This window comes from Sphaerodactylus townsendi, linkage group LG05 (assembly GCF_021028975.2).
Source record: "Sphaerodactylus townsendi isolate TG3544 linkage group LG05, MPM_Stown_v2.3, whole genome shotgun sequence".
Taxonomy (NCBI): domain Eukaryota; kingdom Metazoa; phylum Chordata; class Lepidosauria; order Squamata; family Sphaerodactylidae; genus Sphaerodactylus; species Sphaerodactylus townsendi.
In genome coordinates, this window is record NC_059429.1 from 103,473,468 (window position 1) to 103,493,988 (window position 20,521).

Here is a 20,521-nt window from a genome sequence, read left to right on the forward strand (position 1 = left end):
TTGACAAAGAGTGCCATGAATTCAAAAACAAACTAATTCGCGGCATCTTACCAACAGTTCAAGAGATTTAGAAATCCTGTGTCGCTAAATCAGCTAGTTCAATATAAAACTACTCTTCATTCCTTAGTAATGAAAGAGAAAACAGGTCCAGTATGCGAGAATCAGTGGGATCGCTTATATCAATCTCCAATGACTCAAGACAGTTTTGGGCCTTGACAATGTCAGACTTGACTCCAATAAAATGAGGGCGTTTTCTATTCCTCCCCTGAGGTTTGATAGATCATTTTGCTGCTGTTCCAAAAAGGAAGAGACCAGTAACATTTCATCATCCATCTCCATCATTAGATGATTTCCTGTTACAACTCAGGAAATCATGGATCTAATAACTGAATTGAAAACCCCGTGAAAGCCTCTGGCCCAGATACATAATTTCCAGAGATACTTGAAGTCGCATATAGAGTGGTGGGCACCCCTTTGGCCAATCTATTCACCCAAATCAATGACTCAGGCCTCATTCCTAAGCCTTGGCTACATCTGCAGTCATTGTACCCCCCCATTTATAAAAGGTGACCCATCGGATCCTGCCAACTTCCTACCAATTAGTTTGACATCAGTCATTGGGAAAATATATGCTAAGACACTTCTACTCCAAACTACAGGCCTGGACGATTCATCAGAACATCATTGGCCCAGAGCAAATAATAGTCTTCACTTTAGGGGAAATCCATCGTTAGATCCATGCTATGCTTCTTACGCGATCTGGTTAATAAATAATTCAAAAGTCCAAGAAGCAATCCTTTATGCTGCCTCTCCATTGATTTGAAGGCAGCATTTGACACAGTCTCTAGAGAACGTCTTTGGAATAAATTGGCTATACAAGGAATAGACAATAAACTTCTAATCAGGCAACTTTATACCACACACAAACTGCAGAGTTAAGTGCTCACGCGAAGGTCTCATGACTGATCTCTATTTCTACCTTTAAAGGTGTGAGGCAAGGCTGTGTGTTAGCACCAACCCTTTCAATTTATTTAGAGTGACCTTCCATCAGCCTTATTGGAAATTCTCAATAACCATGCCCCTAAATTAGGCTCAAGGCATATTCCAATACTTCTATATGCTGATGATACCATCCTTCTATCATCTCAGCCAAAAGTTGGACTTAGTCATCAATTGCTGAATAGATGTGGGCAGTACTTGTACAGATAACGGACTAGTCAGCAATTATCAAAAGACCAAGATTTTGATCTTTGCCAAACAATACAAAAAAAAAATATAACTGGGCGATTAATAAAGTGCCAGTGGAGCAGGTTAACCAATACACAAATATCTTGGAATTACATTTTCTTATAACCTCTCCTGGTTACTTCCCACACAAAAGCTGCCATTGCAGCTGCTACCATCAGTTATTCTGCCATTGCACGCTTCTTTATGGAAAGGGCCACCCTTGTCCCAGCAGCACTAAAAATCTTTAACTCTAAGATAGAAGCGCAGCTACTTTTATGGAGTACCTACCTGGCTCTGCTGAAGCAGTTGATCTTACTCCTTTGAATACTGTCCAATCCAAATTTTCCTCGGTGAAAATTATGGGTCATCTGCCAAATTGTGTAATCAGCATGCTGCCCCTCTGTTTAGAACTGGGCCAAAATTCATTAGTTTATAGGGCTTGGTTGAGAGCTTTAAATTTCCTGGCTTCTCACTGCATTTCTCGCATGATGAGCACTCGGCTGACTCACCTACTTTTGTCTGATACTTGTGGCTAATCCATGGTTCTCTCTGATCGAAAGAAAGATTGAATCACTCTGGTATATCTCTCGACTCGCTTTTCCCGCTATCTAGTTCAGAATCCTACAACTTGTTAAAACAAAAAATTGTTGGAAAAGTTTAATGGATTAATTCTATTTAGGGCTGCTATGAAAAACTTGTTCACCCTTACATCTTCTTCAATACCCCCTATATCAAAACAGGATGGCTCCCCATTTGTATTTTTTTGACTAATCTAATGCAGAGAAGAGCCCTCACACTTCTTGCTCTCGCTTTCAATGTTTTCCTTATTATTGCGTGGTAGATTTAACAACTTGGAAATTAGCTTAAAGGGTATGCTCTTGTGGTGGTAACAGCAAATTTAAACATTGGCACATCAACTGCTTTGCTGCCCTAAATTCTGCTAATATCAGGATCAAAATATTCCAACATTCTTTCTAGGATACCTAGTGAAATGGAAGAATCAGGTAGACTTCCTTTCCTTCTGGACAATTCTGACAATGAAACTTGTGAATTGGTTGCACAATTTTTACTGGAGGTGATGCACAATCAATAATTTATATTTTATCTTAAACCTTTGTATTTGTATACCTTTTATCTTAAACCTTTGTATTTGTATACCTTTTATCTCAGGTTTTTTTATTGTGTTATGATTATTGTTATGCCAAATAAAGGCTTATTATTATTATTATTATTATAAGGATTGAGAAAGTGATAGAGGTCTAGTATGAGAGCTGAGATGCACTATTAACTGAGTAAGGTAATAGGTATAGATGTGATGAGTCTCAGAGAAAGGAAATTATCAGCACAATCCTAAACAGATTCTAAGACAATTGACTACACAGAAAGATTTGGGATTGCACTGTAAAATTTTCTTATATTCCAGTCACCATATTTAAATCAGGCCTTAAGACTGGTTAACTAAGAGACACAGAGTACTCAACCAAGGTATAGTTCACCTGATGAGAACTATCTAGTTCCCCAGAAAATAATATTCTTGAAATTGATTATGTGCCAGTAATGCCTCTTATGAACACAGGAGGTTGCCTTATATCAAGTTGACTAGTTTCGTATTGCCTACTTTTCTCTGCCTGGCAGCTACTCTCCAGGTTAAGGCAAACAAAGGTTCTTGATTTATTGGCAGTCCCATTCAAAGGGCTGGGTGCTTGGATGTAGCCGCTGTTTTCCCAAGGATGCTTTCTAGTGGCGTGGGGAGGCAAAAAACACAAAAAAGCCTCCCCATTGCCGGAAAGCCCCCATTGGGCTTAATGAACTTATGCCACTGAAAAGGTGGCGTGAGTCTAAAGCCCAGGGAGCAAGCATAGCAGAAGTAATAGCTGGGTGGAAGCCAACTAGTGTCAGTTCCTCTTACAGCCATATCAATGGACTGCCCCCCCCACACACACACACCAGCAGGGATGGTGGATCAGTGGTGTGGTAGCAGCCACCCACCAGCGGATCTGCCCCTCTGCTAGGGCAAATGTCCCAGGGAGGGCAAATGTGCTAACACGGTCTCATGCTGCCTCCAGCAATGGATTTGCCACACACAGCCTTTGAATTAGGCTGTTAGATAAAGAATTCCATAAACTCAGAGCCACCATCAATCAGGCCCTGACAAGCACAGGAACCTGCTGAAACTGTGATTGAGAAGAGCAAATGAATTCAGTGTACACACAGGCTCCTGTTAGATCCGTTAGGTGGCCCTTCAGGCATCTTCATCCCAAAAAGTTGAACAAAGCTCAGATACAAACTGAGAACCAATGCAGATGTAGCACAATGGCAGTAATGTGTTCAAACTGGCCAGCCATTTTTAATGTCTAGCTACTGCATGGGATAGGGTCCCAATACTTGCCACCTGCGATAATTTCTAACTGGAGATGTCAGGAACCTTCTGCATGCAAAGTATGGGCTCTGCAATTAAGTCGCTGCCATCCTCTCCCTGAACAGCAAAAGCTACAGGGATGGGTGACATGCATAACAAACTGCAAACAAAAATGATCCTAATTGTTATTTATTAGCATCTATTTTTATTTCACCCTTTCTCTGAGAAGCTCATGAACACTCCCTGCCAGCAGGAGATGAAAAAGCAGCAAGCCGACAGGCAGATGGCTTCCCCAAACAAAGCAAGGGCAAGAGGAATCTACTTACTTTAGTTTCACAGCCAAGGGAATGGTGTAGAAGAAGACGTTGATCTGAAAGACGCACACAAAGAAGAGACTGAAATGCTCAAACATCTCAGCAAAGAAATACCAGAAGAGTCCGACATTGGGGGTCAGATCCGGCACAGATAGGCTGGAATGGATACAGCAACACTGAAATTATTGATATACATCAAACTGTTCTGTAACAGCAGCCTCATGAATAATTGGGCTGAAATATGCACATACATAAACACCCTCTCACCCACCATTAGATAAATCCTGAAACCTGTTTGGTGGCTAGGAAGACGTACAAGATAATTAAAGCTGCTTTTTTCTTATAAAGGTCCCTATGTCATTAAGACATTTATAGCTCAAGTTCAAGTGCCTATCAATTCCTGCAGAAATACAGTGACGCCTACTGGTCATAAGTGGAATAGATTCTTATGTTACAGGAACAAAAGTAATCACTGCTAATGGAAGGCAGAAGTGGCCGCCTGGATAACAATCAAGAAATGTCATGATGTTTCACTTGTTTGGTACCACTTTTGCACTAACATTATAGGTCAGAGCTATGGGCTTTCCTCTAGTTTCTCATAAACCCAAAATATTTTAAAACAGCAGGTAAGTTTGTTTTTGTTATTCAGGTGCAATATTTAAAATTTGTTCAGAAAGAGATTCAGCATGAACATAGCCCTTGGGTCACTCCAGGTTCTGGAAGAGGAACGAGGGGATAGAACTTAATTCAGATCTAATTTTGAGAGTATAGGCAAGGGAGAATGACTGTCAATCAGATGACTACACCCTGCACTTTTCTGGCACTTTCCTTTTACTAGCAATAGGAAGGTTGCCTTCCCTGGAAGTCCAGAGTGTTTTTGTGACAACAGTTTTGACACCCATACCAATTAATAAATTCTGTTTTACAGAGTTCTAACAAAACTAACACATTTCCTTTCATGTCACCATTTGGCCATGTTTAACCAGTCTGCAATCTAAGGTTGTTTCCAGACATTGCCTTTTCCAGGGGCCATGGTTACTCATAAACCGGATGTCAACTATGCCAAGTTCCCAGGGTCAGCAGAAAACACTTTATGTTTTGACACTACTGCTGCTGAAGACTGCAATGTAAGGAAGCATTCTTAGAGTTTAAATATACCTAATGGAACACTAAGTTCAACTCCTGCAAGAACAGGGATGCCCTGAAGCATGGGTCCCCTTGACAGATGTCAGTCTAATATTTTTCTGAACAGCTAAAAAATGATGCTTACAATCTTCTATAGGCAGTTTATTCTATTACTGAGTTGATCAAATGAATACAGCTGTTCTCAGCCCACAAAATCTCCACTACATAAACCTCATTTATCACACACTGTCAACCAACACACATTTATATGAATGTTTCAACATCCTTTATGTCATTCAGGTACATGAAGTTGTACTACATTCACCCATGAAATCACAGCAGTGAATCACTTCTCATTAATAGTGTGCAGTTGCACACAGGATCTCTGGTCCACATAGGGCCTGAGTCAGTGTTTGTTTAAGGCTGCAACAACTACCAAAAAGACCTTAGGGATAGGGGCAGCAGTTTTATTTGTGGATACCCCCAGTGCACAAAAACAGGTTCTACTCACGTGAAACCATAAACAGATGGGATAAAATCCCAAGAGTTGAGAAGGAAGAAGGAGAGGCAGACCATCACCACCAGGCATCCCAAAAACAGCCCTGCATATTGCACAGTGTAAAACCAGAAGTCCTTGTTTTTCATTTTCACTGGTATGAACTGGCGCTAAGAGGAGAGAAAAAAATTAAAAGTTTACTGCCAATCAAAAATCAGGAAACTAATTTGTGGTCTACTCTTCTTACTTCCCATATTGCTTAGAGAAGACAAAGAATATTGAGCTAACTTCAACAGAAATAATAGCTTTCATGTACACGATGGAAAGACTGAGCTACATGTCAGGAAGTACCGAGTTCTTCACCAGATCTGGACCTCTGCAATTTATTTGTCAGAGCTAAAGAATGCATAAGGACAGGTAATGTATGCAGAACAAAGTTGTTTCTGAAAACAACTTTGCAAGTTTATGTAAGTCCCACTTTTAAATTATTTTTTCTATGCAAGTTTATGTAAGTCCCACTTTTAAATTTTTTTTTTAAGGTTAGCAATGCACAAGCATACAATAGTCTCAAAAAAGGACAAAGAACTGATCTGGTGGAGAGAGTGCACGAAAAGTACCAGGGAGACCCGAAATTAAATTCCAACTCAGTCAGGGACTTCACTGGGTGATGTAGGCCCAGTCCCTATTTCTTACAGCCCAATCCAGATTGGGGGGGGGGGGGGGGGCACCTGCACCAGCAGGGAGAGCAAACGTCCTGGTGGGTGGGCACCGCAGATCTGTGTGGCACCCAAAACTGGAAAGGCTCACCGCTTGGAGGCTGTGGCAGCACCCAGAACAATGTGGCGTAGTGGAGGGGGGTGTTCCTGCATTTGGAGCCAACTCTGGTCAGTTTTCACTGGACTTTTAGACCAGGAATGTCCCAGGAGAAACCACTGACACCATGGAAATATGTGACATAAGTCATTAGTTCCAATGGGCTTTTCCGGGTAGCAGCAGGGTGTTTTCTCCCCAATGCTTGCTGGACTCCCCAGAATTCCGCCCCCCCCCCACATCTGGATTGGGCTGCCTGTCTTCTTCACAGGGCTACTGTGAAGATAAAATGAGGGTGGGTCAGGTATATTCCCCTGAGCTCCACTAACAAAGGCTGCTGTTTTTAAAATATTAGTTCCAAGATCCTGGGAAAGTGTCTCACGACCTCTGAGGATCTAATGTGTTCAGTCTTTACAGGGCTTTGTGTATACATGAATAATTAAATGTTCCATCAGCATCCAACTGTCTGAAGGACTCTCATCAACATTCTGAAGGAAACAGAAACCAGATGCTCTCAGTGACCGCATTTGTCTTTTGCTACAGAGGGATGAACCAGATGGAATCATTGCAAACTACAGTGTTCAGGTGGGGGGTGGGGGCAGGGTGTTAGATGACTCAGGAAAAAGAGCTGACATCCAAATGCATCACTCTGGAGCCCAACAGGCACAGTCACAAGTCTGGCACTCACAGTATGTTCACTGGATTTGATTTTGCCACAAGAGACTGTGTTGTATTTCTGCCACGCAATTTACAGGTTGCTTTCCAATTCTAGCCATCTGCCCACCCATAGGCCTTGCAAAGTGTTAACAACCTTGCCGTTGTGTTATCTATCAAACTCCTGTTTATTAGCCTTTCCATCTACTGATAGGAAAGCCACCTGAAAAGGTAGTGCTCGCTCCTCTAGAATATTTACCTGCAGTAAATATAGAAGGGCCGGTGCAAACAAAGTGAGAGGGTATAGGGACTGGTATGTTGCTAACGCCAGAAATACAGCACTAAGGAAGGTACTGCCTGCAAAACAGGAAGATAAAAGGGAATGTAACAATTACTAAACTATAGTTTCAAAACCAAACGAACTTTTAAAATAGGAGCTTTCAGTTAACATCAACGCTATATCTCAGGGAATTTTTTGAACACTGAACAGTTAGGACTGACACACATAATTTAAGAGAACATTCAGATAAAGATTTTATGTGCACACCTGAGCCCCATAATTTATACGTGCTTCCAATCTATTTCCCCACCCCCCTCCAGTCCCAACACAAGCCAAACTGGTCACATCATCACAAATATTGATAAAGTTGCAGCAGCACCATAATAGCTAAAAAAGAGGGTACCCAATTTTTTGAAGTATTTGCAACACTGTCCTACCGATTCATTCTGGCTTCAAACTGAGATCAAAGGAGCTTGCAGGAGGACTGCATGTCAACTTGTGAACATTTTATAAATGAATGCAAGAACAGGTGACCACATGCAAAGCAAAAAATCTCCTTCAAGTAGATATCAAGAATAAAAAAAGAATTAAGAAGAAAACCATCTACTCCAGAACTAGAGAAATTGAGATTTCTGAAATGTTCTGCCAACCTCTGGGCATATAATATATAACAGGTCATTATTATTACTCAAACATGGAAGTACTTCTAAACAGATCATTAAATCTAAGTGCAAATACAAGGGTTTGGATCATGAAATGCCTTTCTGCCATTGCAACAGCAGTATTTTCAACCAAATGATGATTCCATTTGAAGACGCGGGGGGGGGGGGGGGGCATTTTTGTCAATCCCCCTTCCTGCTACAGATTCCGACCTTGTGTGTTCCTAGGGGGAGGGGGTCAACTGACCTTCAAAAACACAATCTCAAAGAGCACATAAAGCTGGAGCGGGAAAGCAAGGAAGCTGTCCTCCTCAAGTGCAAATATAATTTATATAATAATAATTTATGCTGCTTAGGATCCAAGGCATTGTGTGTACCAGAGAAGTAAGTGTCTCAATACAGATCAGATGTCTGGGTTCCCAATGGGAATATTTGAAACTGTTTTCAAGATGGCAGAAAGTCTTTAGGTTCGTCTAATATTTTGAGACCAGAAAATCAGAATAGCTTCAACTGTGGTCATCCAATGCTGCCAGTTGACTTTCATATATTGTTGACTACTTTTTGGTTCGCTCGTTCTCTGTGGAGCACAGGAATTTCTTCAACAGATGAAATCAATGCAACTTTAATGCACGCTGACAACAATAGGGACCAGGAAAGACTTATTAAGTCTAGAAAAATGGCTCCAAAAGATCACAGTTTTGGCATCACACTGAAATCAAAGGCACAAGCCTATCTAGCGGTGCCTCCTTTAAGTGTATTAAAAAGCAAAACAGAGCAGTAAGTATGTTTTCCTAACAGCATTACCTTTTATTGTTGCCAAAATGAAGAAAGCAATTATAGTATTGTTGATGGCACAGGTGGATTTTGCAATGCAGGACATCACAGTGTATGGATTTAAGAGATAGCTGAAAAAGAAGAACCAGTCAGGGTCAAAGTCCCAAATGACCTCCATGATCTCAATGTCCTCTTGCATCACATCTCTGTTCATAACCACCTTTTCTATGAAGACGATAGACTTATCATATTACTTCTTCCTTCACAGCTGAAACTAAGCCTATACACACACACACACACACACACACACACACACACACACACACACATGTGTATGTATGTATGTATGTATGTATGTATATGTGTATATATGTGTATATATGTACATGTGTGTATATATGTGTGTGTGTGTATATATGTGTGTGTATATATGTGTATGTGTATGTATATGTATGTGTATATATATATGTATGTATATGTATATATATGTATACATACATATGTGTGTGTATGTATGTATGCATGCATATATATACACACATATACATATATATATACACATATATATGTGTGTATATATATATATATACACACACACACACGCAACAACTGTGTTTACTCATATTTCTGATACTTACCCTCTTCTCTTTTTCCCTGCCACATACAAAACTTAAATTACAAGCTCCTTGAGACAAGGAACTGTCTTTTTGTTACTCTACAAAACATATAATCATCCTCTGCTTCACTGGATATATCGCTTATTATGATTCTGCTGTCTTGCTTTTTATTTCTGGGTTGCACATGGCTTCTTCATTTCAGCGTTAAGACCGTTAACTGAAATTATGGAATGAAAAAGGGAGGAACCCCTGCTCCCCTTTAGCCACCCATGGTGGCTATGCTGAGAATGACAAGACCTGCCCACACAAAAGTCATGTGGCACAGCGGCTTCAGTAAGGAGGAGAATTGGGCAAGGTTGAAAGCAAAAACTGACTGCATCCAATCCTGTATTTTTGGGGCTCTGCTAAATTAAGGACTGTCCTTGCAAATAAGCCTCTCCCTTTTGCATCATAGCAAAAGAGGAAAACACTAGAGGAGAGAAAGGGTATATTTAAAATCCAAACTCATTCTTAAGGTGACAGTGGTTTTGTAGAGAGTGGGACTGAGGTAAAAAAAAAAAGGACTTGGTTTCAAGAGATAAAGGTGCACTAGGCAGGCAATTGATGAGGCATTAAAAAAATTATAGGAAGCAGGGCTGCAGAACAGCACTCTGAAGATATTGGGTTCATTTATTTTTGTCCTCATAGATCGAAAATAGTAAGGCTTAATTTTTTTCTATGTATTTCCCTTTTCATTTACCCATGAGCTTAACAGGAAGTCACTCAGGACTAGAGACCCACCAGTTAATTAAAGTACATTAAAGTACAGTTAATTAAAGATCCTCTGAAGATGCCAGCCACAGATGCAGGCGAAACGTCAGGAGAAAATGCTGCTAGAACACGGCCATACAGCCCGGAAACCACACAGCACCCAAGTGATTCCGGCCGTGAAAGCCTTCGACAATACAATTAAAGTACAGTTTCTGTTTCTAGTCCTTATACCTTTGCAAACAGGTGAAATATAGAATAAATCAATGCATGTAAACATACTGGGGAAAAAAAGAATGAACAGGTTTAAATAAAGGAATTATGTGGACAAAGTGGTGAGATATAACCATTTTCGGTGGACTAGACTGTTTTAGAAGTGCCCATTTAATTGCAAGTCTGAACAACGTATCTACATTGGTGGTACTGAGAAGATGTACTTTTAAAGTATGGCCCCTTCCGCACATGCAAAATAATGCGTTTTCAAACCACTTTCACAACTGTTTGTAAGTGAATTTTGCTATTCTGCACAGCTTCAAAGAGCACTGAAAGCAGTTTGAAAGTGCATTATTCTGCATGTGCGGAGTGAGCCTATGTTTCATAGGGTCTTTTCCAAGCTGAAAGAAATTTTAAATATTTTAAGACAACAGCTCTTTAATCAAAAGTTTAATAATGCAATAATCTCCATTCAGCAGGATCTAGGGAACTGCGATTCACTGATGAACAATTTCTCAGCAGGCAAGAGGATGGATTCATTATTATTACTTAGTTATCTTCAATTTGGTGGACAAGTCCATTCAATTCAACACAAATGGATTTACTTTTTAATGAACATCAAGTTCCAAAAATCAATATTCCTTCAATTTCTGATCCCCACTCATTATCAATCAAGTTCTATTTTTAAACAATTTGGAGGATAACCAAAACTGAGCTTTCATTAGAAATCAAAACTAAAAAAGAGACAGGATTTTCCTAATTGTTGGTTTTGGGGATAATTTTTTTATTGGAACTGGGTATACTTTTAAATTTGGAAGTGTTTTCATATAGTTTCACTGTGAGGGTGCATAGGAGGTTTTCCAGTCAAAACAAGAATGGTGTTTTCATTCCATATCATATCTTAAACCCATTGCTGACAGGGTCATGTTTGATTATAAACATTTGTGTCCAAAATAGAAAAAAGAGCAAGAAAAATAGTAGAACTAAACATTCTGTGTATCAAAAAATGATATCCACAATGGAAATACTTACAACAGTGCTACTTTGAGAGGGATATAGTGCATTTCCATTGGAGTTCGGATAAGCTCTCCCACATCTGACGCATATTTATCCAGTTCTATTAGAAGCTTCTGTTTTTTGAACTGAACATTAGAGAAAAACACTAGAAATCAGAAAGCATTCTGTATTTGCATGTTCAGCTGTCCTGCTGAATAGATAGATAGATTGATTGATTGATTGATAGAGAGGGGGGGGGCGGAGGGAGGGAGGGAGGGAGGGGGGGGGTGGGTTGGTGGGTGGATGAATATTTGCCACCATGAGTCATTTTAGCCCCTTCAGAGAGAAAAGTGGCATATAACTATTTAAATGAATAGAACAATTAAACCCCCATTAACCTGCTTCCCTGACTAAAAACATATAGCCTATAATGTGGGGTTACACTGTCATTTAGTAAAGATCAGCCACAACATGTTCATGCAATTTTGACAGGACATACAGTTAACCATTTCAACTATTCTAAAAATGAAAATGCTCCATACTTTTTTTTCAATGCTCTTCTACAATTTCCACTATGCCTGGCTCACAGTCGAGATGGGGATGGGGGTGAGGGACTGTGGCTCCTCCTCCCCATCCGGTTCTCCTCCACCCCTGTCTATCTGGTTCATGAGGAAGAGGGCACCTGCTCTTTTAAAATCTTTTACCCAAAATGTATAATGGGAGGCGGCTGGGGGGTCTGCAAACCTGATTGTCTGATGTGTGTAATTTGACTCCATTCTCTGAGCTTTTCCATCCACACAGGGGCCAGATTCAGAATTAGATACACAATATTAAACACTATGCGGAACCGCTGTTCCAATTCTATTTGCAGCTAAATGCACAAAAGGAATCCTTCAACTGTGCAAAAACATAGTAGTGCAAAATCATCCTCTGAAAGACTAACAATGCAGTCCGAAGCAGAGTTATATCTTTCTTCAAATGACTTAGACTCTGCTTAGCATGTGGAATTTGCTGCCACAGACAAAGACAGCTTTAAATGGGGATTAGACAGCTTCATGGAGGGTAGTCATAGGAAATGGAACTTTCATGTTCAGGCAGTCAATCTCTGAATCCCAATGCCAGGAGGTATCATCAGGGGAAGGCCTCAACCTCTATGCCCTGGTGTTGGACCTCCAGAGGAACTGGTTAGCCACTGTGAAGACAGGATGCTAGACTCAATGGACCACTGATCTGATCCAGCAGGGCTCTTCTTTTGATGGTACCATAAAGCTGTAATTGTTTATCAGAGATCAAGCCAAGGAAGGTGCAGACAGGGCATTGCCAATGCATGGTAAACAACTTGAACAAAAATGGAACCAAGAACAACACTTGCTTACTTACTAGAACTTTGTTGTAGTCCTGAACAGCCAAATAGAGGGCTACAGCAGTCAACAAATCTGTTATCTAAAGAAAAGAGCAGCAACAAGTTGACTAGAGAAAAACAGTAGAAACTGTTTTTAAAAAACATGCAATGCAATATATCATATCTCCAGTGTTAAGATTCTATTTTTAATTAAAATCAGTCCCTCAGCCAATGACCAACAATTCAGAGTGCAAGCAGGCTCAGGCAAAACTATCTCCAGAAAATATTTTTGAGGTTTGATGCTTTTTTAAAAAATTATTTTATTTCAACTTTCCACTTTTGCCGGGAAAACCAGACCGGAGTGCCTTCCTTCAGTCATGCATACAATATAATACTACATGCATTTAAAACATAATTCAATCTACTATTATAAAGCCCTAAATGATAATTTATGAATTAAGATGATGCCCAAGGCTACATAACCTTAAATAGGTGGACTATTTTTTATAGGTAAGGTCTGATTTAGTGATAAGAATAGCCGATACTTCAATACTTTTTTTGGGGGGGGGGGGGTCATAGGTGGGTCTTAATAATATGCAATTCTAGCAGCAAAGCCCATTAAATGGTGTAATGGAATGGGCTCGGGGGGAGAAGAGAGGTGCACATTTCCCACCGACCCTTGCAGCTCGCCTCCACTTCTGCCACCTTCGCACCCCTTCTTCCCTGTCCCATCCTAGATTGATGTTTGGGGGAAGGAAAGGGAGGGCAGTGGTGGACCTGTGGCACGCTGGGGTGGAGGCAGGGATTGTTTGGGGGGGGGGGTGGAAGAGGGCAAGAAGGGAAATGGGGACAGTGCAAAGTTGGATTGTAAGGGACAAACTTCCAGCCCATTGGCAGGAAGTGAGCTGTCAATTCATTCCAGTCCTCACTCAATTATGAATAAGGATACTAATTTCTGCCAGATATATCAATTGATCAATCTTTTAAATATCATGGTAAAATGCAACTTCAACTGATAGCACTAAACTCCTGTCCTGAAAACACAAGGAACAGCAGGCAGCACTGTTGCTTTGGATCATAGTCACACACCACAGCAAACAGAGTTTTTATCAGCTACCACATGTTCATCCGCTGTACAGATACCTTGTTGTATATATTATTAAAAAAAAAAAACAGAGGCATATGAATTCGCTTTGCAAAAATCCTCCCTGTGTTTCCCCTGGCAAGCACCCCATGATAGACGAAAGCAATTCTGTTAAAACTGATGATGTCAACAGATTTAATGTACACCATGACATGATTTATGTAAAAATGACATCACATAAATATTAAGAGGGAAGCTGTTGTTATAAAACTTACCACCATTGTCAAAACAAAATCCCTTGCTAATTACACTGCAGCAGCATTGTTTACCAGTGCCCAGGTGTTTTTCAATGCTAAGTTCAACATTCATATTTCCCAGCAAATATTTCTATGTACCATAACAGTGTGAGCCAAAGTAGTAAATCTACTGGTGCAAATAGTACTTGCTTGCTGATAAATATGCTTAGAACTGTAGCCTCAATAAGATTCCTTCAGAATGTGTTTCTGACACAGAGAGCAATTTTCAAGCCAAATGCACATACAAATGCATTATGAAAATAGCTCACATCAACCATTTGCCACCTAAGAATCACACAAGGAACAGCCATTTTGTATGATAGCAACAGTCACAAGAACCCTGCACAGCACTTATTAGGCCCTTTGAAATTGTATCGGGTAAATCATTCCTGCTATGATATAGTTCAAGAAACTTTATTACTCCACACATCAAAAGATTAAGGAATGAACAGTGGAAATTATGCAATTCTACTGTAGATATAAAGGAAAGCAGTACTTACCATAAATACCAGTTCAGCATAATCAATCAGGAAATGAAAGAGGTATATTACTAGTGGTGTCTAAGAAAAACAAATAAAGATGAAAGAACATTTAACCTTGACAAATTGCTTTCAAATTAAAGCAACTCACAATTAGATTTATTTTAAAAATCGTATTTTCTGGAAATGACAAAAAGGACTGCACTTCTAGTTTTAGTTGGAGCAACATGTAAAACTAGATTCATTTATTCAGGTATCACTAACAGTATTTGGCCAGGATAGAAATGTTAACAGGGCTAAGAGTTCTGTTCACAGAGAACACAAAATGGCTAGCTCACTACAGACAGGAGTCTTGTGCTACCTTATGTGAATGTAAAAACAGACAGGAGTCTTGTGCTACCTTATGTGCATGTGCCATCAAGTCCCAGCTGACTTATGGTGACCCAATAAGATTCTCAAGGCAAGAAAGGTTCAGTGGTGATTTGCCATTGCCTGCTTCCATGGTCTGAGAGAACTGGAAAGGCCCAAAGTCACCCAGAAAACTTCATGTGGAAGAGTGGGGTATCAAACTCAGTTCTCTAGACTAGAGTCTGCCATTCTTAACCATTACACTATGCTGGCTCTCTTGTGGCACCTTCAACACCTTTTATTCTAGTATAATTGTTCCCAAGCTGTGGGCCAGGGATCTCTGGGGTTCCTGCAAGGGATACACAAATCCACCCAGTTTGGGTAGGTTTCTGTCTTTCCCCACCTATATCCAGGTTTGCCTCCGTGGTGGCTATGCTCCCCCAGCATCGCTATGTGGACCAGGCAGCCAGCTGGCCTTCATCTGCCAGCTGGCATGTCACAGTGCAATCACACCTCCTCAACTGAGTCTACCTTTTCCAGGGACCCATGTAAGTAGGTGCACTAACCCTATCAGGATTCTTTGCCTACTCATGAGGGGAACCACTCCTCATGAGAGGTTTGCATGGACATATTAGCTTCCCAACACCCATCCCTGGTGATAGCTGGAAATGGCCGTATATTAAAGGGAGGTGCCGGCTACAGCCCTTTTAAGACCTGCTGTCTGGCTAGCAGCTTCTTTGTGGGCCTGTCAGCTGGATTTCTGGGCCTTTCTCAAATCTCTGTCAGCACAGGATGGCCCAAATCTGCATCGAGCAGCTGTCAATTCAGCTGTTTCACCAAGATGCAGCATCTCATCAAGGTTGTCCACAGGTATAAGGGGATGAGGTGATTCTGAAGCCAGCTCAAGAAATCGTTTACTACAATAAATTCTGTTACTCTTCAATGTTCCACTGAATTATTTATTTTGCTACCTAGATTAGTGATTGCTATACTCTGTGTTGCAGAAAAGACTTGCAGCTCAATACATATCTCAGAGATCTAACAACACTCTGAAGAGGAGGTCCCCCTCTGGCCCAAGGTTACCTGGTGAGTGTCCATGGCACAATTTGAACCTGAATCTCCTAAATACTAGTTCAGCACTCTTAGCCACTGCAACCCACTGCCTAAGGACTGGATAGGGGAGAAAGAGGGGATTTAGGGGATTCAGCCCCTTGTGACTCCATGTTATCACATACAAAAATACTGTCCCACTGTAAATATAACTATTTTGACAAGTAGGCATTTCTTGGGAATATAAAAGTATCACATGTACTTTAGCAAACCCAAACACTAAACACTTACTTCATGAAAGACGTCTCCAGAATACGGGGAAACACCCAAGTCAAGCAAGGCTAGCCCCTCAACCACTGAGGAAAAAAACCACACAATTAAGAGAAGTCACAGTAATGTGCAAGGTTTGATTTGCATAGGGCTTAACATTTTCTTAAGTAGCACCACACACAACTGTGTCTTTGATGAAGATACTGTGGTAGCAAACAAACAAATGAATGAACAAACAAACAAATATTCTGGTTGCCTGGAAAATCATGGACCTGGTGCCTCATGTACCTACGCTGGCACAAAAGTCTTACTTCCAGAAAATGGGTTCCCAAGAAGCCTAAAGATTTATGCATACAACCCCTGCCAGTTGACATCTGAAAGCAAAAGGCATTCTTCTGCCCATGTATTCTGTATATCCTGTATTTCAAGGATGCCAGAAAGCAATTTATAGGCACTAATCATTATTCTTTTTAAATGTGAACTCCAAAAATTCATTTCTTACACATATCTCACATCTTCTCCTGCTGATTACACTTTAAAAAATGATCCAGTGCCTCATAATGCCATGTTAGCACAGAAATGCCCATTCAAGGCATGAAAAAATTAGCTATCCTAATACTTTTTACATGCACATAATTCATTTCACGTGTTTCAAATGCAAGCATAAAACAGCACTATTGCAGAACTTTACAGTACCAGAAAGGCATAAAACATACCTAGGTCACAAAGTTTCCTAACTGTACATGATTCTGACAAAATTATAATCTAAATTCATGATGCAAAGTATCAAAACAGCTTTATGTGTTAATAGAAATGATTTGAGACAATCTTGGTATGTGTCCTGCATTATGAGACTGCTTCCGATTCAAAATCATCAAAATACTGTGAGAGAACATAAATGTGAGCTGGGATAAAGGATAGATTTAAAACCGGTCTTTAAAAATCGGAGGATCTGTACTGTTCTCCATACAGGACATTTTGTTCCATAAGAGCATGTGGATATACTGTATCAGTGATTTTTGAAAATATCTTCATCAAAGCCAGATGTGATTAACAAGCTGACTGTGAAAGATCTATAGATTATAGATTTGGGCCCTAGTTAGAGAGTTTGTACTTCAGCATCAACAGCCCCATGATTATTTATGAAGCTATCAGCACAGCCAGAGACAGTCTGGGGTGAAACAGAACCAGAAGTAGGCAAAAGATATGCTAGCTACTGGTCAACTGTGTCAGGGGGATGGTATCTATGTGACTTAGATGCATTCCTAGCTCAATGTAACTGCTTAAAGCTACAAATTAATGCGGCTAAAAAACCTATGTAACGAGCCTGCTATATGTTACCACTGCCATCTGAAGCACACTTTCATTGATCTTTACTTTATGGCTTCACACACTTTACAGATAACTAGGCTTCCCCTGATACCCTAGTCCCATGAAAAACAGAGTTGTGTCCATTATTTAGTGGAGGCAGGAAGTCTGGTGGCTTTCTCTTATTATCTACTGGCAATCTTGGGGTGTCTCAGAGCTTTTTCACAACCTTGGGAAAGTGGGAGGGGGGACTTGCAATGGGATAAAGGTGGTGGCAAAGGCCAGGTTTGTCAGAACTGGCTTTGCCAAGCTTTGGTGCTTTGATGCCGCATCAATAAATGCTACTGATCAACAATACAGAATCCATTTATTGGCTTAAGGTTCGAGACCTAAAATTAAGCCAGTTCTCCTGGAGCCAACACCTACTTCCATTCCTATTACTGTGGATGGGGCTACAGGTGGGGAAGCTACCGACCGTGGTTCAGATGGCAGCACTAGGGCCCAAGCTGTGGATGGTTGGGCTGTCAGAGATGTCCACGAGGCTCTTGGAGAGGGGCCCCTGAATGTACCCCAGACGATATGGTGCTGACCCAAGTGGAAGAGGCCCCATCGAGATTGTTCTGCTGGGAGCAGATCGGACGTACTCCTTCCCTATGGGCCTCGTGGCTTGTGGCTATACTGAAGCTCCAAGTGGAGAATGTTGAAGGGGGAGAGATGCTGGAGATCAAAAGCCAGGATACGTTGTACGCTGGGAGGGGGCGAGAGAGATGGCCTATCTCCGAAGGAGCCACAAAGAGTTACTGCAAGATCTTCGTCTTCTGCAACAACAGCTGGCAGACGTATGAGTGGGGCCTGTGCAACAACCAGCAGGGGCCCCGGTGGTAGACAGGGTTGGAGTAGCCATCCAACAGCTCATGGCACCTGGAGCAGGACTTGGTCCCCAGGCCCCGCCAGTGCCCCAAGCACCTGTCGGTTAAGTGGGGTGGTGGAGGAAGAAGGCGCTGAAAGCTATCTTCAATGGGGACCCTGAGAAACTCCCGTACTTTCTGGTACAGGTGGGTTCCTACATGTGGATGATGAGAGAGGAGTTTGAGACCAATGTTGAACAGGTGTATGAGGTCGAGGCACTACTAGAAGGAGAGGCCGCCACCTGGCTCGTGGGGTTATTAGAAGAGAATGCCCTAGAGATGCAAGATTTTGACTGGTTCATGCTATCCCTGAGATGGTGGTTACTGTCTAAATTCCTGTGTCTCTTTCTTATAGCACTTTCGCTATAAAGCCCTTTTTTTGCAGATGCATGACTTGCCTCATATTGATATATCTGTCTACTCTGACTGAAAACAGGAAAGTCCAGTATCTCTGGTCTTTCCTATCACCTACAACCTTATCCTCATAAATGGCGATGCCAAATACCTCTTCAGGCAAAATAGATACTCTCAGACTCACAATTCTTCTCAACACAGCAAATTAACAGTAACTATCCAGCAAGAAATCAGAGCAGCCAGATTCTTATTTGGATGAGGGTAGCCAAGTTGGTCTGTACTAGAACTGCTAAATTCAAGTACAGTTGCACCTTAGAAACCAACATTGGATTGGGATACAAGGACTCATGCAGATGCAGCTCCATTCCTTCTTGTATCTGGCAAAGGGCTCCTGTTAGACTCTATGGTGCTGCTCAACTTGAATCTAGCTGGAATTTTTTTGACAATGCTCAAATCTAGCTGCTGTTGTTGTTTGTTTGTTTTTGGACAAGGCTCCTCTGCCTTCTACACCAGCGTAATTGGCTCCAATAAATAAACAACCCTCCTGTCCTGTTAGTGTATTCCCATGGGAGGAAATAGTTGTGCAGGATTGTGCAGGAACCTTGACAGGGAAATGACACTTAAAAAAATTATTTGATATTTAGGGTTTCATGCCCAAGAACTCTTTAAAACGAAGGGGAAATATCATTCATAGATTATAGTATTGGGAATAGGCAGTAAAATTGTGAGTGGAAAATGTATGCGGTGGGATAACATGCAACAATTTGCCCTTCCCCAAACTCTTTCATTCCATTCAGGGATACAGAAGTAAAAATATAGCTGTGTGTATCATGCTGTTTAAGGGTTAGTTGAGCCACTGCTTGCTTACTGTGTCCATGAACCTCAGTAGAGCACTAAAGAAAAAATTGAACTACAATGCAAGACTGTTACAGTTCATGGCCAGGTGAGCAGGATTATTCATCCAGCCTCAACACTCAGTCTAACAATATTGCTATAGGCAGGAAGGAGAATTTCCTGATTATTGTTTTATTCATATGGAAAGACCCCAACCAAGACACGAAAATGCAAAAGCTCAGGAGAGACCCCAGCGGGCCCACTGGTAGTCCCAGGTCAGGTCTTGCTCCTCCGGGAGGAATGACAGTCCCAAATGTGGGATTGTCAGCGGCCAGGCGAGCACCCCACTCCTCTGCAACTCCCACGGCTCGGAGCAAGACCTGCAACCAGGACGCAGGTCCTCACCTCTCTTCCAAGCATTTAAAGGGGACGCCACCTCCACCCTCTCTGAGATGAGGCTGGCCAGGCTGGAACGATACAGCAGCGCCCGAACGGTAACGGCCACCAATAACACCAGCACCAAGGGAGCCGCCATCTTAACTGTAGGACACCGGCCTGACGCCAGCAGTAGTTCGCAGAAAAGGCTGTAGAGCAGTTCGTCTACTGCACAGGCTAGGAAGGACAACTACAACTCCCAGGTTGCCCTGTGTTGCGGCCCCAGTATTTCCTAAGAACTACAGTGTAGCGAATGGGACAAAATATGACAAAGCTTTTTTGCGGAGTGTTACTTCCCCCACCCTGTGTTATTTCTGGAAGGCTGCACCATTCAGAAGCTTATCAGCTTCCTGTTATGCGCATGAGCACCAGCAGCTTCAGGGAATCAAGATACTTCTTTTTTTCGAACCTCCAATTTGCAATTTGTTAGGTTGTTGTTATTTTGCTTATTTTAGTTTCGGTTATTTTGCTTATTTTAGTTTAGTGCCTGGGCAACTTTCAGTCCCTTTCCAGAGCGCTCTGAGAATAGTTCTGTATAAATC

General features: G+C 41.4%; 1 protein-coding gene across 1 annotated transcript in view; it reads right to left on the bottom strand.

The window, feature by feature from the left end:
* Window positions 1-20,110, bottom strand: part of PIGU (phosphatidylinositol glycan anchor biosynthesis class U) — a 45,472-nt gene extending 25,362 nt beyond the window's left edge. Inside the window, exons 1-9 of the mRNA XM_048498859.1 lie at window positions 19,950-20,110; window positions 16,162-16,226; window positions 14,494-14,553; window positions 12,652-12,714; window positions 11,308-11,417; window positions 8,729-8,829; window positions 7,245-7,342; window positions 5,537-5,691; window positions 3,913-4,056 (exon numbers count right to left, since the gene is read on the bottom strand). Coding sequence (XP_048354816.1) covers window positions 3,913-4,056; window positions 5,537-5,691; window positions 7,245-7,342; window positions 8,729-8,829; window positions 11,308-11,417; window positions 12,652-12,714; window positions 14,494-14,553; window positions 16,162-16,226; window positions 19,950-20,079 — 926 coding nt within the window. The 5' untranslated portion in view covers window positions 20,080-20,110. The remainder of the gene's footprint in view (window positions 1-3,912; window positions 4,057-5,536; window positions 5,692-7,244; window positions 7,343-8,728; window positions 8,830-11,307; window positions 11,418-12,651; window positions 12,715-14,493; window positions 14,554-16,161; window positions 16,227-19,949) is intronic.
* Between the last annotated feature and the right edge of the window lie 411 nt (window positions 20,111-20,521).